This window comes from Mustelus asterias, chromosome 1, assembly GCF_964213995.1.
Source record: "Mustelus asterias chromosome 1, sMusAst1.hap1.1, whole genome shotgun sequence".
Classification (NCBI taxonomy): domain Eukaryota; kingdom Metazoa; phylum Chordata; class Chondrichthyes; order Carcharhiniformes; family Triakidae; genus Mustelus; species Mustelus asterias.
Genome location: NC_135801.1, coordinates 107,236,490 through 107,264,430, shown reverse-complemented (window position 1 = coordinate 107,264,430; position 27,941 = coordinate 107,236,490). Strand labels below are relative to the sequence as shown.

Here is a 27,941-nt window from a genome sequence, read left to right as displayed (position 1 = left end):
TGGCCCCAAAACAGATCCTTGCGGTACACCACTAGTAACTGAACTCCAGGATGAATATTTCCCATCAACCACCACCCTTTGTTTTCTTACAGCTAGCCAATTCCTGATCCAAACCACTAAATCACCCTCAATCCCATTGGTCCTTCAACCAAAACCAACAAAAGTCAATTAGTGATCACTTATCTGACCTGCTATTATGGAAAGTTGCTGTACACAAATTCCCTGCCACATTTGCCCACAAAACAACAAAACTGCACTCAGGAACGATTCATTTTCTAAGAAGTGGCCGGAGATATTCCTGCCTCTTCTTTCTGCGATTCTATCTCCTGGCTATGGCCACATTTCCTTATTTCAATTCCATATGTTAGTATGTTTGCCATAATTCTCCTCTGTGGTACGTCAGTTACTTTGAAAATCCACACACTCCATATTTATCTAATTTCCTTTATCCATTCTGCCTTATTTATTCAATAAAAATGTAATAGGTTGACTGGTTTGAACAGGAAACCTTCCCAGCAAGATAATAAGAAAGAAGCTGAAAATATTAGAAATACAAAATAAAAAATTATGCTTGAAGTTGCGGCTGGGATTCTCCGGTCTCTTTGCAGTGAATTTGAGATTTGGCTAAACGCCCAAATTCTCCGTTCTTGCTGACAGCAATGGCAGGGGGTACGACGTTGGAGAATTCTGGCCAGCATTTTTACAGCACTGTCCGGAACAAAATGGGGAAAGAAGAGCAACAGGTAAAAGTTTCAAAGTACAAATATCCTAACTGCTTTTATAAAGAGGAAACTTATGACTTAAAAATCAAATTCTCACAAAGACATCCACTCAAAATGTTATCCTCCCTCTGTCTGTTCAGACACTAACTAATGTCATCATAATGGAGAAGAATACTGAATTATGTCCGCACATGTTGGACTTTCAATAAGACCTGTGAGGTTTTTTTAATGGACATACAAGAGCCAAAGGTGGCTGAGGATGTAAAGTCAGTCATGTGCTAAGGTGTCAGAGTGTGTGTGACACAGAAGCAAAAAGCTACCATGGGGCAGCACCCCTGCAAAAGTTTTTTGCAGATATGTATCTCTCTCTCTCTGATCATTGTAATAAGCCATGTCAGCAAAGACCACAGCTGAAAAGAAAACAGGGAAACTTCTCAGCCAAACTGCAGAAAGCTGGAATCCTGAAACCAACTATTCACTTGCTGAAGTCAGCACTACTGGAATTTCAAAACAGACTATTCACCTACTGAAGTCAACGCTATTCAAATCACAAATCGCAACAGCCGCAACACTTCATCATCTACTCCTCATGAGTCAAGGACTTAATTTATTTCCTTTGGACTCAATTCTCATTTCTAATCTGTATGGTGTACATGCATGGATTTTATCATTTTCTTGCCTTCAGTAGAAAATAAATTCATTCTTTCTTTAACTCAATGAAGCCTGGTTAAATCGGCTCCTTTTAAAACATAAATATTGGAACTGGGAAAAGGGATGATTTTTCGATTAATCTTGTTTCAATCAAATGAGGGGTGCTGGATGAAGAAAGGGAGCCAGTTCATGGCTCCCCACCCTGGGCCTGACAATTAGGGGATATCACTGCTGGATGTTAAAAATTTAGGGCGCATGTGCAGGTTTTTCACAAATTGTCGGCTAGTGCCAAGATAGTTCCCACCAAGGGGACAGAGGGTAACTAAGTGAGGGATCTCATTCATGCTACCAAATTTCGGGAACCTCACCTCAGAACCAGTCATAAGACCAACCTGCTACACATTTTGCTTTTCTTAATTTTAATTCTTTCGGTAAATTGATTACTGATTATTTTAGTTTATGACTTACATTTGCAAGTCAAGAAAGAAAATTATGTGCCCAATTATTTTTATTAGTGTTACAAATACTGTTACATTAACACTGCAATTAAGTTACTGTTCAGTGAACTGATAATCCTGAATTTATTTAATCCTTCAGAAAGTCCCGTTTGAGGACTTCAACTGAAGCTGCATTATGTAAAATCTGAAAAATTATAGTAGCATGTCAGAAAAATATTACACCATAATAATGTCAAATGTTTCAGCTGGTTTATGTCTTTTTTCATCTATTTTGTTGCTCATTTATGGCTTTGAATGTTTATACACTTATGCCAAATGTTCTCTTTTCAATATAAACAAGGCCACCCAACATCACCTCTTTCTTGGGCTAGGAGTCCAAACCACGACAATATAAACAGCAATGTGCAGTTCTGTGATTTCCCCAAAAAGGTCACCTCTAGCCACGTTCATTGATGTATTTTATCGCCTTTCCTTCTCTAACTGCAACAACAAATGGATATCAATAAAATGCTTGTGAAACTGTCACAACCTTTTTGGACAAAAACCATGCACAGTGATTTTTAACTACACTCTCCTCTCCACCCCACCCTCCACCAGTCCTTCCCCACCCCCCACCCCAAATCACACTGGAAATGGAGGCCACAGGCAATGAAGCTTGGTGGGGGGAAGCCCTTCCACTTCTGATCTACTTCTGCTTTAGTTGTGTCAGCTTCACAGAGTATCATTTGTATTCTGTCAATGTTTATGTAGGTTACGCTAGCTAAACCAGGCAAAACCTACTGAAATGGTAATCCTGATAATTAAAACATTTACATGGAAATAATCTAAAGATGTGTCTTGAAATGATGAAGTTGTGACTGTTTCCTTTGCCAGCTTGTTCCATTTTGAGATTGCACGACTCACACGCTAGTTGAAAATCATTTTCCATGTCTCCATGCTGCGAGATGCAGAAAGAGTGAAATATTATCTGGACAGCTCACCCTGCAAAACTGTCGCTGCTTTTCCTGCCTGAATTAATAAAACCCTGAATGTTTCACTATGTAGAATATCATTGGAGCAGAGCAAGCCTTTACCAGTTAGGTACAAGAGACTTCATCATCTGTGCTTTCCTAATACAAATCATTCCTCCTTTATAAAGAAATATAATGCTGCCAGATCATCCTGCAACCGTTTTATTTTTAATCCCATGCTGTCTGGTGGCTGCTGTGATATGTCCAGCTGTAATGTGCCAATCTCTACAGCTCTTCAAATGCCAGAAATCCCTAAGGACAGCTGCTAGTTCCCATTTTAGAAATGCTCTACGTGCTTTGGTGGTGTTGGAGGCCGGTATTGGAACATTCCACCATCCTGATGCTCCGGACAAACACACGAGACAAAGAGAATGATGCAAAGCTATGAAAGCTGCATTCTTCAGACTGAAAGTTACGTGGAAAGGACTAAAATCTCACCCACTCCTTCACACCCCCTCCAGTCTCCAACTCACTCACATAAACAACTGTCAACAATTACTCAAATAAAGCTTACGGCATAGTAACAAAGCTAAAAGTGTCCTCAGTGCTGTTGGTCTAGGAATGGGGAAAGAATAAACCATCAGGTGGGGGCAATGAATAAGCCAGGATTCTGATCTTGATCACTTTCCTTGTGAACCATAACCTCTGCTGTTATGCACATGTGTTGTTACTCCTCGACATCAGGGAAAAAAACTTAAAACATCCTTTATAGTAGACAAAGTATTGTTCTGTGACCCCTTGCCCCTTCTGTCAGGAATAATTCTCAGGGTACACAGAGAAAATGCTGTGTGAAGTGATCCACAGCCTAATAACAGCCTCGGTGAGCAGAGTAATTGGAGTTATTTTCTGTTCATCATGACTCCTTTTCACAGTGCAATGTGACACAGACTCATCCTATATTGCAGTGTCATATTTTCTGCATTGTTCCCTGCTGATTCCACACAACTGGCACTGACTCTGGGAGCTAATTGAACGGATGAGAGGTTATGAAATAATACTGTGTTATTTATAAAGAGTGTTACATGTTTTTTTCCTGATGCTGGAGAGTAACAACCAACATGTGCAAAAGCAGACGTTATGGTACAATGGAAGAGACTGTGGCAATTGATGTAATTTTATCAGTTTTTCACCATCACTATTTCTCTCCAACTCCCAAAGTTTGTGTTTTATATCTTTTGAATGAGATGTCAAACAAAAGTTCTGTTTGCCCGCTCAAGTGTACGTAAAATATCCATGGCACTATTTTGAAAAAGAGCAGGGGAGTTGCCCCAGTATCCTGGCAATTAATCCCTCAGCCAACATCACTGAAAAAACAGATTATCTGGTTATTAACTCATTGCTGTTCGTGGAAGTCTGTTTTTTTTTTGCAAATTGGCTGCTTTGTTTCCTACATTATAATAGTGACTGCACTTCTAAAGTACTTCATTGGCTATAAAATACTGATGGTAGTTCTGATGAATGTAGTGAAAGATAAGTCTTTCTTCTCCATTAAGTCTCATTTATTCCAATTATATTATTTTCTTAACTGAAGATGCCATCCCATTTTGGGATATTAATTCATAGATCCCCCGCCCCCCCCCCCCCCCCCCCCGCCCCCCGGTGGCCAGTTTTGGTGTACAGATTTTCAGCACTCCAGTTAAGATGTTACCTAGGTTCATAGCCTCTACTGTGTTCAGTGCATTTAGGTGCTACTTAATATCACATATGGTGAACTGAATTGGCTGGGCACTGGTATCTACGCTGCTGGGGACCTTGCGAGGAAGCCGAGTAAGATCGTCCAGTCAGCATTCATGCCTTAAGGCACTTTCAAACAGTTCAGCTTTGTTGCTTGTATTCACATCCAGGACTCCAGCATGGCTGAGGTGCCTCCTTCTCCAATTGTCCACTTCCATTCCCAGCTCAAGGAGGAGGCTTGCATAGGTTAGATCTACTGAATGAAGGATCACTCATCTCTATCTATTGACTGTTGTTTGTGGTAGTTAGCATGCATGCAGCTTTATGTATCACATAGTAACTTGTTCGAAGATTTATTTGTTGCTGCTCTAATAGGCTCCTTTACTCTGCCGGTAGAAGCTGAATTTGTCTCCCAAATTGATAATGGCCAAGAAATGAGTGAAATGTCAGATTAGAAAGTTACAACTTGTGGTGGTGTACAATTCAGCTGCTATTGTTGGGCTGCAGTGTCTCATGGTGTTGAGTTTTGAACTGTTAGATCAGTCCTTAATCTGTCACACATTGCATGAAGTGGTGTCATACTGTATAAAAAAGGACTGTGGAGCCAAGATATCATCATCTTAGGATGTCGTGGTGATGTTCGCAACAAATGCTAATTTGGACAGGTAAATGGTTGAGAGTGAGGTCTTGTGGCACAGTAAATAGCATCCCTGGCTCTGGTTTCAAGTCTCACACCACGACTTGATGGCCACGGGAGGTCCCTTCATAACATGGCCAAACAGATTGAGTGTCAGCCTATAAAATCTTCCAATATGCCTGATCGCAGGTGAGAGGAAAAGGAGAGTCTTCTGATAAGCTGTACTGCAGAAGGCAACAGCAAACTGCTGCAGTACTTTGCTAAGCATGATCATGGGCCAATAAAAATCAAATGGAAAGCTATGGTAGCCAATGCCCTCTTTGAGCATGGTACCTAAAGAGAGAGAGAGAGAGCTGAGGATGAGGTCAAAAAGGTCCATCCATTATATCCCATCAATACAAATAATCTGAGTAAAATGCCTTCATGAAACTCCCTATTTGTATTATGACAGAAATGTGTTCATTGAAGCAAATAAAATGTTTTCTACTTGAAAACACTGATAGTATTTTGTGAGTGAATATAATTTAGAAAAGAATAAAATCCATGATTTAAGATTTAGCATAGTTAGCAGGGATGCTAACTGTGACTATCCTGAATTTATTTGTCACTATCTGATGATTAGTGAAGCATTTTTAAACTTTTATCTATCTGAATGCTAGTTACATTAACAACAATATAGACCCAACTAACAGTTGACTTTTCACCATCCACCATGATGCATACTTTTGTGTTAAAAGAGCATAAGAAATAGGAGCAGTTATAGGCCATGTGGCCCCTTATGTTTGCTCCATTCACTGAAGGTCATTCAATATAATTATGTTTGATCTTTGATCTTAACTGCACCATCCCACCCTATCCCCAGATCCTTTGACTTCCTGGGGAGTCAAAAAAATCTGTTGAGCTCAGCCTTGGATATTCTCAACAACCGAGTATTCAAAGCCCTAGCTGTAGTTGAGAATTCCTTGGATTCATGACCCATCAAGTCAAAGCCTCCATATTGCCACTCCACAATGCCAATTTCAGCAAGTTAAAAGTGACTCCTATTTCTCAATTTCCCAAATTGCTATAAGTTTTGTTTTATAACTGTAAAGAGCTGTAGTATAACATCAATATAACATACCGCGGGGCGGCATGGTAGCACAGTGGTTAGCACTGCTGCTTCACAGCTCCAGGGACTTGGGTTCGATTCCCGGCTTGGGTCACTGTCTGTGTAGAGTTTGCACATTCTCCTCGTGTCTGCGTGGGTTTCCTCCGGGTGTTCCGGTTTCCTCCCACAGTCCAAAGATGTGCGGGTTAGGTTGATTGGCCAGGTTAAAAATTGCCCCTTAGAGTCCTGAGATGTGTAGGTTAGAGATTAGCGGGTAAATATGTGGGGGTAGGGCCTGGGTGGGATTGTGGTCGGTGCAGACTCGATGGGCTGAATGGCCTCCTTCTGCACTGTAGGGTTTCTATGATTTCTATGATCAAATTATATAAAATCAAAATCAGATTATCTGATTTTAAAATGGAGACCGCGATTCTCCCATCGCGACCCGCCACTTTTCTGGTGGGTCGAGGTGGGAGATGCGCGTCGTCAGCCTAGTACCGGGATTTGTGCATGTGCCGAGAACGCATTCACATCTCCCAGAGCCGGCAAACAGTCGCCGGTAAGACCACGCTGGAAACTGGAGGGAAGGCAGGTAAGTAATTTGAATCTTTTTAAAATGTATTTTAAATATGTTTAGCGGGTCATTATTGGGAACTTTCAGGTCCCGATCAAATCTCCCATCCCGCTCGGAGTGCTTCATTCCGGCAGGGTTCAGAGTAGCTCCCCACGATCGAGGAACCAGCGGGAGACCCCGCCGCAATGGAGGGGGAGCAATCGGGGTCCCCCAGGTGGTCGGGCGGCTGGGGGTGGTGTCCCCTGGGCATGGGCACCCTGGCAATGGCAGCCTGTGCCCCCTGGCACTGCCCAAGGGGCAAAGTGCCCATGCCCAGGGGGCACCTTGGCACTGTCCATCAGGCATCGGGCAGTGCCAAGGGGCGGAGCTTATTGCGGGCGGGCTTAGGGGCAATCGGTGGGGGTGGGGGGGTCCTGCTGCCACTCTGGATCGGTCTGGGATGGAGGGAGGGCAGCCGGGAGGGGTCAGCGGGGGGGACGGGGGGGCCCGGGGGGGGGGGGGGGGGGCTCTGCCGGGGTGTGAGGGGTGTGCGGGCATTAAAACTAGCTGACTCCACTCAGGCAGACAGTCGATAGACTCAGGACAAATCTGCACTCTGTAGCCGTTGAAAGACGTTCAGGTATCACTATGAATTAAAGGGTGATTGGTGATGGAAGACTGGCCTCGGTGAGATTATTACAATATATGAAAGGAAAGAGGTGTGGTATGAAATATTTTACAGACTTAAAAACATTTGAAACGTCACTGGTTTCTTTTTGAAGTTGTTTTGATGAAGATTAAAACAGTTGTTTTCAAATCTTACTTGCTATAAATTGTAACTACCTGGTGAAAGATGATTTAAATGTAATGGAACAAGGCCTAGCACATCAATGAAAATCAAAATATTCATATTAGAACATAGAACATAGAATATTACAGCGCAGTACAGGCCCTTCGGCCCTCGATGTTGCGCCGACCTGTGAAACCAATCTAAAGCCCATCTAACCTACACTATTCCAATATCATCCATATGTTTATCCAATGACAATTTAAATGCCCTTAATGTTGGCAAGTCCACTACTGCTGCAGGCAGGGCATTCCATGCCCTTACTACTCTCTGAGTAAAGAACCTACCTCTAACATCTGTCCTATATCTATCGCCCCTCAATTTAAAGCTATATCCCCTCGTGCTAGCTATCACCATCTGAGGAAAAAGGCTCTCACTACCCACCCTATTATCTTGACATATTAGGGTAGATTTACAATTGACCAGCCCCACCTAAAACTTTCAATGCAGATTAGCGGCCCATGAAAGAAACCATCTGACTTTCACTTTGATTCGACTCTAGCTTAAGGATAACATATCAAACTATACACTGGGATAAGATTCCTGCTGGATGCTGCAATATTTAAGATGTCTGTTGTTTTGTTGTATTGAATGAAGTTCTCAACGGATTCCTTCAGAGCATGTTTGTGATTTCTCTAGAAATCATGAACAAAGAAAATCTTCACAAGTGTATTTATCACATTGCTATCTGAAGGCTGGAAGTTCAAGGCCCACACCAGAGACTGTGTTGTCTGTGATTGTGGCCATGAGAGTTGAAAGGTCAGGCGAGATGGTCAAGTCTAGAGGGTGCCAGTGAATGTTTATAGAAGAATTTATACAGATGGAAAGATAAAGAGAGGACCGGAAAACAGTGAAATCACAGAAGAAAGGGCACGGTGAGCTCAGATGGGAGCTTGAAAGTACCAAAGATGAGGAGGTATTCAGAATAGAGGCTGAGCTAGGTAAAAGGAAAGATGTCTGAGTGAGAAATTTAGACCATAAGACATAAGACATAGGAGCAGAATTAGGCCACTCAGCCCATCGAGTCTGCTCCACCATTCAATCATGGCTGATATTTTAATCATCCCCATTCTCCTGTCTTTTTCCCATAACCCCTGATCCCCTTATTAATCAAGAACCTATTTATCTCTCTCTTAAAGACACTCAATGACCTAGCCTCCACAGCCTTCTGCGGCAAAGAGTTCCATAGATTCACCACTCTCTGGCTGAAGAAATTCCTCCTCATCTCTGTTTTAAAGGATTGTCCCTTTAGCCTGAAGTTGGGGTGAGGCTGAGGAACACAATAGCAAATGAGGGTTTTTAGGAGATATGAAGGATGGAAGAAGCTGAGGTGCTTGAGGCAGGCGAAGTACCAGACTAAAGTCAAAGATGTGACTTTGTGATAATACCACACTGCTAACATAGCTATGTGGGTAAGGCACAGAGGATAGTATAACCTGGCAAACCCCTTCAATAACTGGCAAGATATTGCCATCCAGGAGTCTAACATTTGTCAAAATCATGTTGTTTATGCATTTATCCACAATAAAACCATAGATGGGAAGATCCTTGCTTTTGAGTGGCTAGGTATTCTGCTGGGAAATATAGAAAGTAGGTGGTGATTGTCAACCCGCTGACAGAGATGGGTAGAGTGACCGGGATGGGAGAAGCCTTTGGCAGGCTGGTGGGAGGGAAGGATGAGACAGTTGAGGTTGCAGTTCATAAGGAGACAGTGACATGATGAGCTCTTCTGGGGTATCGCAGGATGATTCAACCTTAAATGGGAGTAGGAAAAAAGCAGAGGAACAGTGATGAGTTGGAGCTGGGATTGGGAGAAGGAATAACTGAAAGGCAACTGGGTGACAAGAAGAGGAGCAGAAAGGAGGTAAGGGCCCAAAAAGAATCAAGAACAAAAAAAAAGGAAATGGGCTTGGATTCACAAGAGGTTCTTCAGTCAAAGGTGGAGAGTCAAGCAGACATGATGAATTAACCAGAAGCTGGCACAATTGAGGTGAGTAATGGCAATTATAATGGTGAGTGTTGTTAGTCTCACTGTTATCATCATCGCAAAATCCATACCTGCCTGTGAATGCTTTGCAAAGACATAATGCCATGATATGAACGGATTTATTAGTTAATTTCTGCAATTATTTATTTTCAATTGGATAGTTCAGTTAAATTTTCTGTTTTCAAAAAAGATTGATTATATAGATTTCAACTGTCATACTTCTTCAAACACGAGCAATAGTTACTGCACCCAAGTTGAACAAATCTCTGCCAACAATTTGACAATAAAGCAGAAAATAAAGATTATTCATTATATGTGTTGACATTTTATGGATCCTAATGCTGCTTGGTTCAATTTTGATTGACGGTGCTTCTGTGAAATCTTACGACATTAAAGGTAGTAAAGGCAATATAAACACAACTTGTTGCTATTATCACAGTGGTTAGCACTGCTGCCTCACAGCGCCAGGGACCTGGGTTCGATTCCCGGCTTGGGCCACTGTCTGTGTGGAGTTTGCACATTCTCCCCGTGTCTGCGTGGGTTTCATCCGATTTCCACCCACTTTCTGAAAGACGTGCTGGTTAGGTGCATTGACTCGAACAGGTGCCGGAATGTGGCGACTAGGGGAATTTCACAGTAACTTCATTGCAGTGTTAATGCAAGCCTTACTTGTGACTAATAAATAAACTTTACTGTACTTTATCGTTGATTCATTGGGGATGACATTCCTCGTAAAGAGAAACAAGAGGACATGTTTATAACTAAGTCCATGCTATGAAAATTCAATTTATAGAAATTAGCATATTCCAAAGCTGCATGGCCCTCATTTACATTAGCACGTTATTAATCATAAAGAAAGAAATTGATTTACCTATTTTCATCAAAATAGAAATTTGGGGTCATTGTCACACAAGCAATGTGCTATTTTATCCTTGAATGTGTAGTCTTAGACTGTAACTTAGAATTTGTTGCTGTATCTTTTTCCTAAAGATCCATGTGGTGATTTTGGTCCACTCTGGCCTGTGGGAAGAGCTTGCTCTAAAATATTTCAGAGCCATTTTGCCGATGACCAGAATAGCGCATGCTGCACTTGCAGTAATTGCTGCAGTGACACCATTTCCTGCCGCAGTTCTGAGCTACTTTGATAATGTTTTCTCATGGGATCTTTTAGTAAATGTTTCATGACATTTTGTTCACAACAGCACAGTTGGTGATGTGATGACACAATAGTGTCACCAGTCACTCCACCAGCCCACAGTATGAAGTAAATTCTCACTATTTAAGCAAAATAACAATTGCCGTCCAAAATTATAACTGTCAACAATTACATAACACCCAATAGATTATATTAAGAGATACTGAAGCACTCACATCTAAATATTTTTATCTGTGGTACTGTAGAGGATGAAGTTAGGATTAATAATCTTACTGAAACTCATTTCTAGATTATAAATCTCAATTAGTGATGCAGCAAATGCAAAAGTAGTATTTTCATGGTTGACGGTATAATCAGAAAATAAAGAATTTAACTTACAACAGGAAAGCATAAAATATCTCAAAAATTGTAACATTTTCTTATTACTGCCTGGGCTTTTGCCCAAAACCTTTTTCTTATAAGCAGCTTGATAAGCACTTCCCATAAACAGATTAAGCCTCTTATGAATTAAATCTGCAAATTTAGTTCTTTGGATTATTGTAGTCCAGATCTAATGGTTAATCCTAATCACAGTAAATTGCATTCTGGAGAATATGTAGGATACCCTCGACATCTTCTATAATATTAAAATGATAGAAAATACTGGACCCATTGGTCACAATATTCAGACTGAATAACTGCTCTGGATTCATTTACAAGTAAAGAGATACATAAAAACAGAAATATGCACCAAGGATACCATACAGCACAATTCAGAATGAGCAAACTGCAGACAATTCACAAGATATTAATTTTTATTTATCCTTGCAGTCACATGGAATATAACAATTCCTTGAGATGGATCAGCAAAAAATCTTCTTCTCATGAAGTAGTCCACAGTCTTTCAGGATAAGATATTATACATGAAATACACGTGATTCCAGTCTCACAGAGCTGAGGTGCATCTTCACCAGAACTGCTCACCACTTAAAAATTCCTGTCCTACACATTTCAAATCTTTGGAATACAGAGCTGTCAATCATTCGTAAATAAAAGCACGATACTATGAAAATGATTACAGGAAATGCTAATGGGAAGTTAAATGCATATCATCCAGGTTGCAATCATCTACAATAGCTCGAGTATACAGTTCAACTCTTGGGGATCTAGATAAGGGATACCCATCCTTTGTCAAAGAGAGCATGGAGAAGTGGAAGTCACGTGACATGGGCCTCTGGCTTGTGTAACCAGAACTATAAAGCTCAGTCTGCTGTTTACCAACTAACTGCCAGCCTCACAGAAAAGGAGCTCTGCCCAGGTTGAACACATGACCACATCTATACTGCTTCTGCTTGAAATTCTGTACCATCACCTACAAGATTGATTCATCCCTGCGAGCCTATTTCATTATGTGAAGTCAACACCATCAGAAAAATGAATTATACAGCATTGGTTTTCAACCCACTGACCTCTGTGAAGGAATACCTCATTGGACTTTGGTTCTGGACTCTGGAACCCACGTGAAAAAATATTTATTTTCTTAGTGGTCTCTGCACACTAAATCTTTCTTTTTTCTATCTCTCTCTTTACTATCTGAAGGATGTTGTGGACCCTATTTTCATGTTTTCAATGTGTGCAAATAAACTAACCATTTGAGTTCATCCTATTTTGAGTTTGGTGTGGGGTTATTGATTGAAACTTGGATTGCACCAAAACTGAGGGGTTGGGAAATATGCCACCGATTATAAAGAGGGGAACAAATCAAAACACTTTTCTGTTTATTGGTGGGTGGTGAGAGGAGAAATTAGTGCTGTTTAATTCTCCTCCTATCCATAACAGAAGCAATAAAATTAATTTCCAGACTAACAGCCTCGTGTATGCCGAGGGTCATCTGTCTCTAATTTAGAAACATTGTGAAAGCTCAGGCTCCAACTAAAGAGCTAACTTAAAGTATACAAAATAAGAGAGATATAAGTCTGATCAGTTTCTAATGCACAGGGACAATAAAGACAAAGGAATAGTAATTAGTCAATTTCACATGCAGAGACCTAGAAGAAGATTCGATTCAGCAACAAAAGTGCTGAGTTATTTCCCTGCTGAAGTTGAGGATTTAAATACATTAGGCCGAAATTCCTACCTTGGTGAATTTTAACCACAAAATGCTTTAATCGCAATGACCTCTACTCACTCAAATATGTAAAGACAGAAATCACATGTCCACAGTTTGAACAAAGAAGGGGACATTTCAGTATTTTGCTTGCACATGATATTTTGAGGGTCATTTTAAGTGGTCTACATATTATGGTGACAGTCAAACAACATGTGATATTCCATGGCACTCACCCAGAGCTCATGCATAGCCAATTTGAAAATTTATTGTTAATGTCTCAAACAAAGGTCTTCTTAAAGAGTAATTTAGACACTGTTAGTATAATTTTAACCCAAAAAAACGTTGGGTTCCTCCAGCCCACCCAACCTACCTTGCTAAATTCCACCACTACTGGATACCCGCCACTTTCCCAACTCTACATAAATGATAGGGCCTATATAACTGCCATCCTTTAGCCAGAGTCATAACCAACATTGAACACTTTGATAGCCAGACATAGGAAGATACAGTGACATCACCTTTGTCTCAGCTCATCTGTTGCTGAAAACCTGATTTACGGATGATACCAAACATAGGTTGTACCTTTAAGAAAAGATGAACAGGTTGGATCTCTTTTCTCTTGAAAAGAAAGAGCTGAAGGATCACCTGATAGAGGTCCTGAAAATTATGAAAGATTTTGATCAAGTAGACAGAGAGAATGGTCCCACTGCTGAGGAAAAGATAAACTCGCAGCCATCAATATAGGATAGATACCAAAGAGTCAAATAGGAAATTCAGAAGAAACTTCTTTACACAGAGAGTATTGAGGAGGTGGAATTTGCTACCACCTGGAGTAGCTGAAATAACATTGATTAATTTAAAGGGAAGCCAGAGAAGCATGTGAGAGAGAAGGAATAGAAGATTATACTGATGGAATGTTTTTAATTCTTTTGCGGTATGTGGGTGTCGCTGGCTGGACCAACATTTGTTGTCCATCCTCAATTGCCCTTGAGAAGGTGACCGTCAGCCACATTCTTGAACTGCTGCAGTCCACATCGTGTAGGTGCACCCACGGTACTGTTAGGGAGGGAGTTCCAGTTAGCTGAGGAAGGATAGGAGATGCACAACTGGAGCACAAACACCAGCAGGAACTGTTCGTACTGAGTGACCTGGTTCAGTGCCTGTATATTCTATTTAATTCTATGTGTATTCTGTGTAATTTTGTACGTATTCTGCAAAATTCTATGTGCATTCTGTGTAGATTTTATGTATATTCTATGTGTATTCTGTGTAATTACGGGTGTATTCTACGTAATTTTATGTATATTCTATGTAATTCTGTGTATGTTCCACATTTGAACATCATCTAAAAAAAAAGATTGTTTACTAAACTCTGCTTAAAGGAGCAACACCTTTATTTACTTGTCCAACCATGCAATATAATTTGCACTGAAGTACATCACTTATGCATTAATTAGCGAGTATCATTCCACCCTGAAAAAAATGCAAATTGCATTTCCCCTTAAGTTACAAAATTTTCCTAACATTTTCTTACTCATTTAACATATCCTACCATCATTGACAAACTGCTTTTGACTGGCTTCATAATTTGTCCAGTAGCAAAATATGCAATCCTGCCCATATTATGAGTGCTATTCTGAACCTTTCACTGGCCCTATAAAAAACTGTAGGCTTGAATACTCAAATGCAGCAACAGCTTCACTCCTATAAGGATTCACTTGCAACAAGTTTATTGGAATTGGCAAGAGAAATTAAACAACATATTTATCATCCTCTTTTCATATTCATTTGGCAAAAACAAACTTCCTGTAGATTTCCGTCATAGCAAGTTATAAATTGCAGAAATGTAAGTATTCTTTGTTTATAATCATCCCTGAATAAATCAAAATATTGTGAGTTTGAGAAGTTTTCATTTTACTGCAAAGAAAAGGCTGCCACTGCCCCCGTTGTGTAAGTATCTTATGTAGTCCAGATGTCTTGGTGCAGTTTATTCTTCAGTAAACTGTGTCTCAAGTCACTTATTCAGTGGGCCCCACACCATTCAGTTAAGCAGTTCCAGCAGCTGCTTAAGGAGAAATAAAGAACAGGGAATAAACCACAACCAGACATAGCAAATATGTGGAATAAAATATTTGGTTGTCTGACTAGGTCATTACCCTCACCTATATTGCACAGTAAAAGCAACTTCTATCAGTCACCAGCAGGTTTTTCTGTATTAACAAGTAAATCACCAAGGAACACAGGTGTGTGCCTGTAGTACATTGCAAGATCTGAGCATTTTGTTATATTATCCTCTCTGCTTCCCTCTCTGTTGGGGAGGTGTAAATAATGTTAGTTCAATGATGGTTGCCTGCAGCAGAGCATGTGTTAATCTTATTCAATGCAATACACAACAGAAACTTACGACAAGGCTACAATGGAACTTAAGGGACCTTAGCATGTTTGTCCACACAAGCGTAAGGACATCATAGAAATCATAGAAACCCTACAGCACAGAAAAAGGCCATTCGGCCCATCAAGTCTGCACCGACCACAATCCCACCCAGGCCCTACCCCCATATCCCTACATATTTTACCCACTAATCCCTCTAATCTACGCATCCCAGGACACTGAGGGGTAATTTTTAGCATGGCCAATCATCCTAACCCGCACATCTTTGGACTGTGGGAGGAAACCGGAGCACCTGGAGGAAACCCACGCAGACACGAGGAGAATGTGCAAACTCCACACAGACAGTGACCCAAGCCGGGAATCGAACCCAGGTCCCTGGAGCTGTGAAGCAGCAGTGCTGACCACTGTGCTACCGTGCCGCCCACATGTTAGTAGGGTGGTGAAAAAGGCATATGGGACACTTGCCTTTATCAATCGAGGCACAGATTACAAAAGCAGGGAGTCATGTTGGAGTTGTATAGAACTTTGGTGAGGCCACAGCTAGAGTACTGTGTGCAGTTCTGATCGCCACATCATAGGAAGGATATGATTGTACTGGAGGGGGTGCAGAGGAGATTTACCAGGATGTTGCCTGGGATGGAACATTTAAGTTATGAAGAGAGGTTGCATAGGCTTGGATTGTTTTCATTGGAGCAGAGAAGACTGAGGGGAGACCAGGTCGAGGTGTACAAGATTATGAGAGACATGGACAGAGTGGATAAGGAGCAGCTGTTCACTTTAATTGAAGGGTCAGTCACGAGGGGACATAGCTTCAAGGTGAGGGGCAGGAGGTTTAAGGGGGACGTGAGGAAAAACTTTTTTAACCAGAGGGTGGTGACAGTCTGGAATGTGCTGCCTGGGAGGGTGGTGTAGGCGGGTTGCCTCACATCCTTTAAAAAGTATCTGGATGAGCACTTGGTACATCATAACATTCAAGGCTATAGGCCATGTGCTGACAGATAGGATTAGGTGGGAGTTCAGGTGTTTCTAATGTGTCGGTGCAGACTCGATGGGCTGAAGGGCCTCTTGTGCACTGTATGATTCTATATGGTTTCATTTGAGAAATTAAAGACTGAAGGACAGTGTGACACATTTTTGATGTGTCAGTTGACCTCGAGAAAGTTTGGGCAATTTGAAAAATTGTTCTGTATGTACATCATATTCAGGTACACAGTGAGTCAATGATACATAATTTTAAAAATGGCACTGAAAGCATATTTAGGGACAATGGGGGAATTCAACCCATCGCAAATTACGAATAAAGGTTACACATTTGGCTGAATAGGAGATGAGGGTAAAGGGTGGGATTCTCTGGCCTCCCTGCAGCATCTTTCTCATGGCAAGAGGCATCGGCCATTGCCGGTGGCAGGATCCTCTGGTCCCACCACTGCCAATGGGATTTACAACTGGCTCCACCCCACGCCACCAGGAAACCCGCAGCAAGCAAGCAAGACCAGAAGATCCCACTGGCGTGAATAGCCAGTAAGTTCTGGCCAAATAAAAAGATGGGACCAGCTGCTTTTGAGGTGGTGTCTAACCAATTTGTCCATGAGACCCCAATATTACAACTATTCTGAAATTAATGAGACTCTGGATTCATAATATGGCCCAACTAAGAATGGGATTATGCCAAATGTTGCATTGCATCAAAGGATGCAATTGCCAAGTGAGACTATTGCAGAATACATTCTCAAATTAAAGAAACTCTCTTCTCACAATGGGTGTAGCGTGAGCGTAAAAGTCAACCTCAGAAATCTAAAGGAGGCCTATAGATCAATAAAATCCAGGCCAGTTTTGAGCAAAAGCATAACCTGACACGACAGGAGACCTGTGATGATGCCAGAGCCATGGAAATGGCAGAAAGGGAGTGCTGGAAATTGCAAAGGAGTTATTTTCCTGAGTCAGATGGGGTGGTTCTCTGGACTTCAGTAACATCCAGACCACCCCAGAGTGTGAAATTTAGATGCTACTATTGCTCTGGTAGCCAGCAACCTTTCAAATACCCCCATTTCCAGTCAAAGTGGGAAAGTCCAGCCTGTGCAGAAGTATGCAGGATTAGAGGTAACAGTGAAGCCTCAGATCATGGTAATGCTCCAAGTGGTAGCCATGCACAAGGTCGAGGTTATGGTAGATCTGAAAAAGCTTATTCAGGAGTCTAGAAATCCTCAACTGCGCATATGATAGATGTGGAAACAGAAATTGATGTTATCAAGCAGGAAGATCAAAAGTCATACCATGTCAGACAGCAAGAAAAACAACACATGGAAGATGAGAGTAACAGAGCTGAAGATACAATTGTAACACCCAAGTAAAAATGAAAATTAGAGATTCACAACATACTTTCATCATAAAGTCTAATAAAGTGCTTCACTGTAACTACTGTCACTGGGAAACAGGATATCAGGACATCAGATCACACACTGGCTATCAGTGCATGTATGTTTTCTCCAATAATTTAAGTTATCATTGTGCATCCAAAAGCTTCAACTGCTGCATCCCACCTTCCCCTCCAGGCTCCCCATTCCTCTTGTTGTTTGCTTGCCATTCTCCCCACTCCCATTGCCATTCTTCCCATTCCTCCGCTATTCTCCTTATTCCCCTTACCACTCTCCCTGCTCCCCAACCAGTCTGCCCATTCCCCTGCCTGTTCTATGTTTCCCCTGCTGCTCTCCCATCTCCCCTCGCCATTCTCCTCACTTCCCCCACTGCTATCCATTCCAGAAACAAGCCAGCAGTGAAGAGTGCAGGGCAGAGGAAGCAGCGAGATGTGAGGAGAACAGCATCAGGAGTGGGGGAAGCGGCAAGAAGATTAGGGGAAGCCAAGAGGGGATTAGAGAAAACAGTGAGGGAAATAGGGAAAGCAGTGAGGGAAATAGGGGAAGCAACGAGGGGGATAGGGAAAGCAGTGAGGGAAATAGGGGAAGCAACAAGGGGGATAGGGAAAGCAGTGAGGGAAATAGGGGAAGCAACGAGGGGGATAGGGAAAGCAGTGAGGGAAATAGGGGAAGCAACGAGGGGGATAGGGAAAGCAGTGAGGGAAATAGGGGAAGCAACGAGGGGGATAGGGAAAGCAGTGAGGGAAATAGGGGAAGCAACGAGGGGAATAGGGAAAGCAGTGAGGGGAATAGGGAAAGGAAAGCAGTGAGGGGAATAGGGAAAGCAGCGGGGGGAATAGGGGAAGCAACGAGGGGAATAGGGAAAGCAGTGAGGGAAATAGGGAAAGCAGCGAGGGGAATACAGGAAGCAACAAGGGGAATAGGGGAAGCAGCGAGGGCAATAGGGAAAGCAGTGAGGGGACTAGGGAAAGCAACAAGGGGATTAGGAGAAGCAGCAAGGGAATAGGTGAGAAGCGCAGGGAAGCAGTTGAAGTGTGGACAGCAGTGGGGAAATTGAGGAGAATGGCAATGGGAGCAGAGGAGGTTGTTAGTAAATCACTTTTAAAAGCTAATGAAACTCTTTCATTTCCAATTGTGTCACAATTACTAGTTCTTCAAGCAACATTGAGCTAGGACAGAGTCTGCAATGGGAAACCCCAGTCTGATAGAATAAAGAAATCACTTCTCTCTCTTGGGGCCAGCACTCCTATGGCACCCAGGAAAATCACAGATTCAAATAGCACAAAAAGAGGCCATTTGGCCCATAGTGCCTGCTCTTTGGTAGAGGGATCCAATTAGTTCCACACCCCTGCGCTTACCTCCATGCCTTCAAAATCTTTCTTTCCAAGTGCTCACAAAAAGATGCAATCTTGCTGAGACTGACCTGCAGGAAAACTGCACGCGAGTACCGGCCTTGTGATATTGCAGGTTCCCCTGACTTGAATTCTATGCCTTGGGCAAGTTCATCGACTTCACCAATGGATAAAGTTATGAGTTTTATTACCCAACATTAAAATGTTCAAGTCCTGGAAGGATTCATCTATATGCATGATTATTTTGTGTGAAAGTAAGAACTTGTATATACACATTGTCTCAAGGTACTTCACAACCAATGAAGTGTAGACCTTGCAGTCAATGTTGCAACGAGCACAATGAAAATATATTCTAATAATTTTGTTTGAAGAACAAATATTGGCTAGAGTATGTCTCCTTGCTTCTTTTCAGAATAATGCCTGAAATCTTTTATAACCATCTACAAAGGCAGATAGACCCTGGTTTAAAATCCTGCTTGAAAGATAGCACCTTTTACACGTGCTGTGTTCCCCACTATAATAACAAATATGCACAATTCATTGGAGTTTGGCTTGATCCCATAATGAAGATAAGAGAACTACTATTAAGCTAAGACTGACACATATGAAGGATACCAGCAAACAAGCAAGTGTTCCCATTAATCTTTATTAAGATGGCACTAATATGAAGGATTCATTTCCACAAAACAGTTATTCACATGAGCGATCCATTTCCATGATGGTATCATTATGAAACTGCTGAGCACATTTGGAAATTTAACCCCAAATGTATTTTTAAAGAATGGAGATAATATTCTGAGTGTATGCTGACAGCACAGGATCTCGCTCACGAGAGCAGTACCACACCCATGATTTTCCAATAGGTGCTGACAGTGGGTAAGGCTTCCTTCCAACAGCATGTACATGGAATGTTGCCGCAAATGTATACCCGTCTATAATCTGACATACTCTGTCTCATTTCTCCATCAACCTTCTCCCTTCCTCTTCCTGTGATAATGTTGACTCCTTGCTGGGATACAGTAAAGTGCTGTTCACCCTCAAGTACCTTACCCAAAAGGAAATACTTATTTCACAAGGAAGGCCACAGACATTTGGAGAAATAAAGTCAGACACTGATACATTTACTCAGGACAATCAAGGACAATGGATGAGTTGTCACCTCAATGAAGGAGCTCCCAACAAACATTGACACTAGAGGGGAATAGGAAGTCCCTTTCTGTTGACTATATCATTGAATTGTTTTCAAAGGCAAGGGGCACATGGCGAGTTTTATTAGCACTCTTTCTGGCCACCCGTTTGACAGGAGAGGGAGACGGAATGTCAGGAACCGAGTCCCAGCTTTAGCTAGAAATAGCAAGAAGAATATCAAAGATGATAAGGGCATTCAGGATGATTCAAAGGGAAGGCTGGAGGAGTTTTTACTGAGGTGAGAAAACTAAAAAGGTTAGAGGATTGATGTAAGATACCAACCCCTAACATTTGTTAGCACCTGAAATTGAGCACAATTCCAGCAGGGTACCAAAGGCCCAAGACATCCCAAAATTTATCCTTGTGACGTAAAACATTAATTCAGGTGAGATTTGGCACTAATCTACTTGTTTAATACAGCACACCTGTCAGTGCCTTCCCAATTTTGCATCCTGCTAAGATGCACAGGTGTGTCCAAAGGGAAAGATGGTAATTAGGCTAGGGCAACAAGGGAAGGGTGGCAGCACTCACTGTTGTGTTGGGGAGTATTCCGGCTTCTTCCAACTTCTCCAGAAACTATATTCCTGTACATACAGGTGCCTTTTTGACTCACCTCCAGCAACCCCTTTAATGTGCATTAAGGTTGCTCATAACCTGGAAATACTAGTTGAAGATTGGCCATGTCTAATTTTGCAATGGCCGGAAATCCTATGCAGATTGACCACAGGCCTCTGCCTTTCTAAGCAGGTTATTATTGTGCCCAGTTAGACACATAAAATGGCCACATCAAATTTTATATTCAGGCTGCATCATTAAAATCAAGCTAAATAATACAATGATGTAGGGAAGCATGGTGTGTTATTTGTTTCACATCATTGTACAAAGATAAAGTACCCTGCTTGGACCAAGTGAATATGATTATAACTATTGTTCTGTATATTTATTCAATGTGACATAAAGCAACTCATTTTAACATCTACCGCATAAAGTGTTTGCTAGGTCAATCTTCAGATTGAAACAGCAATTATGAAAGACATAGATACCTTGCTTAGGTCACAAAGGGCATTACACTCTAGGATACATGATCATACAAGTAGATAAAGGGCAATCTGAGCCATCGCTCACAAAAAGTAAGACATATTGACTGCCGGTGGGATTTCCACTGTAAGTAGCTCCTCCGTTGTTCAGTTTGGCAATATCCCTGTTTCAAGTGACTGAGACTAGGGCAGATCTAGCAGCCCAAAGCTGGACATTCATGAGATATTGTGAATGTCAAGAAAATTCCCATTCTCAGCCAAGATGGATCCCAGCATATGAGTGCAAGAGGTGTGACTTCAGTGTTTTCTGCAGTCTCTTATGTGTTTTGAGCTTAAACACTTCCATTATGTTACGGTACCAGGTTAGAACCTCCAAGGTATATTATGAAGCCAGACTTGACCCCAACAATTTTTCTATTTTGGCATTAATGTGAGGATGTGATGGCCGCGATTCTCCCATTGCGGCCCGCCACTTTTCTGGCGGGTCCAGCCAGGACCCGCGCATCTGTGGCCTGGTACCGGGATTTGCGCATGCGCCGGGAATGCATGTGCATCTCCCAGAGCTGGCGAACAATCACCGGCCAGACCACGCTGGAAACCGGCAGGAAGGCAGGTAAGTCATTTAAATCTGTTTTTAATCTATTTTACATATGTATATTTGTTAATTATCTAAATCTCCCACCCCGCCAAGAGTATTTCATTCCGGCGGGATTAAGACTGGCTCCCCACGTTTGGGGAGCTAGCGGGAGACCCTGCCGGAATGAAGGGGGGCAATCGAGGGTCCCCAGGGGTGCCCCCTGGGCATGGGCACCCTGGCAGTGCCAGCCTGTGCCCCCGGCACTGCCCAAGGGGAAAAGTGCCCATGCCCAGGGGGCACCATGGCACTGCCCACCCGGCATCCGACAGTGCCAAGGGGGCAGGGCCTATTGTGGGCAGTGCCTAGGCGCGATTGGTGGTGGTGGTGGGGAGGTCCCGCTGCCACTCTGCATTGGGATCGGTCTGGGATGGAGGGAGAGGAGCGATTGGGGCGAGCTGGGGGGTGGTCTGCCGGGGGCCTACCTCCGGGGGGCTCTGACCCCAGGAAGGGGGGGGGGAACTGCCGGGATGAGGGGGGTGGGGGATCGCCACTACTGAGGAGTGGGGCCTGGGCATCGGGGTGCTCTGGAATGGGGGGAGTCAGGGCTGGCCCAGGAATTGCTGCAGGGGCCGCGATCAGGCCATGGGGAGGTGCTGAGGAGCAGCACTGCGGTGGTCCCGGGCTGGCCGGCGATCGGGCTGTGCACAGAGTGCGGAGATTCAGGTGAGAAGGTGAACTGTCAGAACAGTCAGGATTTAGAACAGTTCCCGCCAATTCAGCACTTTCGGGAGAATCGCCCCCAATGTTTCACTCCAGGCACAATTCTACTGACAAACTAGGGAGTTTTTATCAAAACAAACTTTATTTAACAACACAGTTAAACTATAATGAATGAATTAGCTTAACTTTAACAATTGAACAATACTTAAACATGACAAGATGCAATTCTTAACTGCTAACCTTTCAGTATGAATTGCAATCAAGCAAGATTTCTCTTATAGACCTAAACTCTTCCTTATAATTAATTATCAAAACACAGGCTTACTTGCTGGTGACTTAGGTTAACAGTCTTGGATCTTTCAGACAGCCTCTGGAGAGAGAGACACTTCTTTTTTCTAGCAGGGCCAGGCAGTAACTGCTTAGATTTAAAAATGAAAATGAAACTAGTCTTTCCTGCAAGCTTAGCTACACCGATTAATCACATCACTCTGTCCCTGTCTATCAACCTAATCAAAACTCATATGACTCTGCATACCTGGTCTAAAATCCCGGGAGAACCTAAATAAACAAAAGATCTATTAACTCTACAATGTAACATTCCTAGCTAAAATCAGTTATCATCCTGCATTCTCAACCTTTGAGCCGCATGATTTTGCAAACAAATCACCCTCTTGTAACAAAACACTTCCTCTTAAAGCAGCCCCACCTTACACATAAAATATATCAAAATAACACAGTATCATCACAATTATATAATTGTTCTGCCTCTGTGGGCATTACAAAAATGACCTGCTTATGAAAACTGTTGAACCATCGTTAAAACTGACAACCCACCCCAACCTCAAAGAGATCAGGATTGCAAAGAACTAAGATAAAAACAAAATACTGCAGATACCAGCTCTAACAAAGTGTCATCCAGACTCATTACGTTGATTCCATTCTCTCTCCGCAGATGCTGTCAGATCTGCTGAGATGTTCCAGCATTTTCTGTTTTTGTTGCAAAGAACTAAAATTTAATTAAATTGGCACAGGATAGCAGGATAAATAACTTTGGGCCAGTTTTGTCATTCTTTCTTTCTTATGATGCTTACGGATTCTTATAAAACCTTATTCCGGTTATTCTAAATTAATTAGTTTTACCCCAGCACTGTCACTCATATAAATGGGGTTTCCAATGGAAATTCTCCAAGCTGAATTGAACCATATGAACTAACTATATAAGCTCAAGCTGTTGGTACTGTTGACATGCTTGGAGGAAGAGGAGGACTTGTGGAGGAATACCAGGCAGGTCAGGCTACACAAAAAATTTATTTGTGCTATCCCTATTGTCCAATTTTGTGAGAACGCTGTTCTGTTTCAAACAACAGCATCGGAAGAAGCGGACTGGACCTCAGATTAACATTTCGTTCAAAAGACGGCACTTCTACTAACATTCCCTCTACTATATTACATTTCCAGCTAGCTGATTGCACTCCTGTCTCTAGACGTGGGTTTGACCTCCTCCTCCTCACCGCGTGGCTCTGGGGTGAGGATCCTATCACTGAGTCCAGTCTTATGGTTGAAAACAGCCATGCATATTTAAAATCACAATAGCCTGATGTGTAACGACAATGTCGTTTTTCATTATGGCTTTCGCTGCGAGCTTTTAAACCAATAGAAAACAAAGATTTGCCACAAAGCAGTTCACTTAATGAGCCACATTTGTTGAATGTGTGATTTAACAAATGCTATCGCTGCTGGAGTACATGGACGTGACATTAAGCTTTCATGTGCACTGGCAGATATGAACCCTGCACCAAATAACAGTTACAAAGTGTATGCATCTATTAATTGCAAGGTTTCACGCTTGACATCAATGTGCCTTTAAGTAACGCGCATTGATGTCAAGCGAGAAACCTTGCAGTAAGTAGCACTTTAACTATGGTATCGTTTAATTAAATAAAGAGGCATTTGGAAGCAGAGAGAAGAGTTTATTTCCGGAGTGATAAATAAAGATAGTACATTATCTTCCATTGACTCGCCTCAATGCTACAATGCTGAAACTTGCCTAGAGGCCTTCCCTAAGCGAGTTTTTAAGGGAGGACCAACAGATTCGAGTGGGCGGGTCAGGAAAACTTCTCCAGGCTGTCCCACAGTAAACTCAAAAACAGCCTTTTTAATGTGTGTCAGTGAGCTGCCCGGGGGGTGGGGGAGCAGCCCGCCCACCTCCTCCACCTCCTCCGTGCCCTCAATTACAGGAGAAATCCAAAGTGCTCGGACACCCCCAGATCCTGCAGATAGTTCCCACTGCCTCTGCCTGCGGCAAATTCACTTGGCTCGGAGCCTCAGATATTGCACACTCCATGCTCTCACCCAACAATGTATGCAGCTCACACCTCCCAGCAACACCTCCCAGCAACATCGTAAAGCGTCTTAACATCAGTACATCTGCTAGCTTCCTGGGAAATAAAAATGCATTGACTGCAACATCGGCCCAATGGTTATAAACGCAATCCGCTCTGTCTGCTACTAAAGGATAACACATTGCAAGCGCCTGTCTCTGACGACTGTAAACGGCTTGGTTATGTGTCAGCTAATGACCGTACTGGAAGCAAAACAGCCAAAATATCATCAAAATGCCCTATGTATGCATCTGAGCTCCCCACTCCCTCAAACTTCCACTTGCTGTCAGTGAAGGAGCGGTCAGTGAGACCTCTGTCAGGGTAACATTAGTAAAGGACTCCATTACAGCAAGTGTCAGGACCGTTCTCCTTACTCAAGGTTACCAGAAGTGTCCCCCCCCCCCCCCCCCCCCCCGCAGTACACTTGAAATCGCGGCTTCTATTAAACCACCAGCGGGTTTTCAGATGGTAGGTCCTGTTACTGCAGCTGTCTTGGTACAGTAATTCATTTCATTCCGGGAGCATAAGCTTTTAAAAAAACAGATCATGGTTATCAAATGGCCACTCAACCTCCACTTCAAATGCAGACCCGTCAACTTACTTCTATCCAGTGCTGGGCTTCAGTGAAAGCTGGACCTGGACCGAGATCTTGCTGCTGATTCTCAGCTCCCCAGTCCACGTCTTTGGCGTTGGGACTGGCCATTTCCAAGCCCACAGTCCTCAGAGCACTCGGACTGAATAAGAATTAGACAGATCCTCGTAACACGCTGCTCTCAACTCTCAACTCTTTCACACAGGCTTTTTTTTTTAAAAAAAGGAGGATTGATAGCCGCGGTTCTTGTGTGATTCCCCCCACCTCCGCCCCCCTCAGCTTGTGCTGTGCTGATCAGATCCGGTGGAGAGACTGGCCGCTCGGCGCCGTACACTGAACCAGAGCTAAAAATAAACAGGGCAAGCCCAGCGCCGTGTATCCAATACAAATCCAGGGCCACCTCCAACACCGAGAGGGATGGCTCTTCCAGGACTTTTAGTCCGTACAGTCAGGCAGTGTGTTGTATGTCATGGAAGTTGATGAGAGGAATACTCAATGAGATTTAAAAGCAGATTCAAGCTTCCCTCAGGCAGTGAAACGCTGCTGTTTTCATTGCTTGCTTTGGCCTGTACGTGTGTGTGAGAGAGGATTGAGAAGTTGAGGTGCCAACAAAACTGCTGCAAAGGCAACGCACTAAACATGAATTGTAGGCGCATGGTATTAGCTCAGTGAGACGTTGATTTATGTCAGTTAGTTTATGTGGGCTTGTGGTTAACTTAATCGGAAATGCCAATTATATCACGCCAGAGTGAAGGTCATTCGATTTTTCACACAAGTTATCACAAGTAAAGGCGCCAGCCTTTCTTATAAACGACTTCCCCAATCGGGTACATGTCTAAATATAAACTGGATTGCTGAAATCAAAGACGTTCTGGTACTCAGTTTGTCCCTGGCGGGCTCTTAGCATAGACAGAAATGACAATTATATCCATCATTTAAACCGTTATTGCATTATTGAAAACATCAATACAAAATACACTGCAGCATCATTCAGCGATTGTGTATCAAATGAAATAAGTTTTACAGGTGCACATAGTCTCTCGATGCACCACGTCCTGCACTAGATCTCTATTGTATTGATATTTTAAGAGTTACTTTGTTAACATATTTACAAACACCCAAATGTGCAGTGCTACACCAATATCCATTGGTGACGCATGGTGTAAAAGCAAAAACTGTAAACCAACCGCAATGCTCATCCTGTGATAAATATTAAAATGTAGGTTAATGTTCCCGTTATAAACCCTTGGGCAGAAAAAGGAAAAGCCGAAAGGTTGGTAGATCTATTCAGAAAGAGGCGGATCTCACTTCGGATATCCAACATTAATTAATTAAATGTCAATAATTCTTATAATCGTGACAAATATACGTGATGTAAATATGGTGCCAATCCCCTGTTGCCCTGTGTTGTTTCTTCAGGCATCAGAGAACTAGACTTGCCCTGTGGTTGTCTGCGCTTCCCTCTCACCATGGCAACTGACCCTGTTCAGTATCTGAGTGAAGATTGCCCCCTGCTTGTGAACACAGACTGACTCACCTTTCGCAAGGATCTTTCATTTTCAGCTGTTTGTCTTTTAATTTGGGGCGAATTTCTCGATGACAATCACGGAGAGAAGATGTTTTCACGAAGTGGAAGGGGAAGGGGAAACTTGATTTTAAGAATCTCAGCAGAAATGTTTGCACAAATGCGTTTTTAACTTGGATACCAGCGGATCTCTTGCAGGACTGCACATAAATCGGAATATATCGTCATAGAAACATAGAAACATAGAAACCCTACAGTGCAGGAGGAGGCCATTCGGCCCATCGAGTCTGCACCGACCACAATCCCACCCAGGCCCTACCCCCACATATTTTACCCGCTAATCCCTCTAACCTATGCATCCCAGGACTCTAAGGGACAATTTTTAACCTGGCCAATCAACCTAACCCGCACATCTTTGGACTGTGGGAGGAAACCGGAGCACCCGGAGGAAACCCACGCAGACACGAGGAGAATGTGCAAACTCCACACAGACAGTGACCCGAGCCGGGAATCGAACCCGGGACCCTGGAGCTGTGAAGCAGCAGTGCTAACCACTGTGCTACCGTCATGTTCTTAACCTGTCTCTGATTCCTTGGTGCTACGGATCAACTGTCTCCTTTCTTCTCTTTCTGCCGCTTTCTTTATTGTTTCTCTCCAGTTAAATGTCTTTTCTTTCTCGGCCTTTCTGTTGGGAGGTGATGGATGATGCGTTGGGAAAAGAGCCACCAAGGGCTGCAAGACACATTTGCGATGGAAAAGTTACTTTTAGGGCGAGGATCTGGGGGATACGCAGCCCTCATAACTCTATTCCGTTCTCATTCCTTCCATCAATATTTTATGCTTCCCGACCACCACATTGTCCCATTGCATTTCCAATCCCTTCACCTTCCCACTCCTCCTCACTCCTATTACTGTCCCACTCCCACTGCTA

At 42.7% G+C, this 27,941-nt stretch overlaps 1 protein-coding gene across 1 annotated transcript in view; it reads right to left on the bottom strand.

Moving 5' to 3' along the window:
• Positions 1-25,803, bottom strand: part of LOC144495886 (LIM and calponin homology domains-containing protein 1-like) — a 355,764-nt gene extending 329,961 nt beyond the window's left edge. Inside the window, 1 exon segment of the mRNA XM_078216622.1 lies at positions 25,495-25,803. Coding sequence (XP_078072748.1) covers positions 25,495-25,596 — 102 coding nt within the window. The 5' untranslated portion in view covers positions 25,597-25,803.
• Between the last annotated feature and the right edge of the window lie 2,138 nt (positions 25,804-27,941).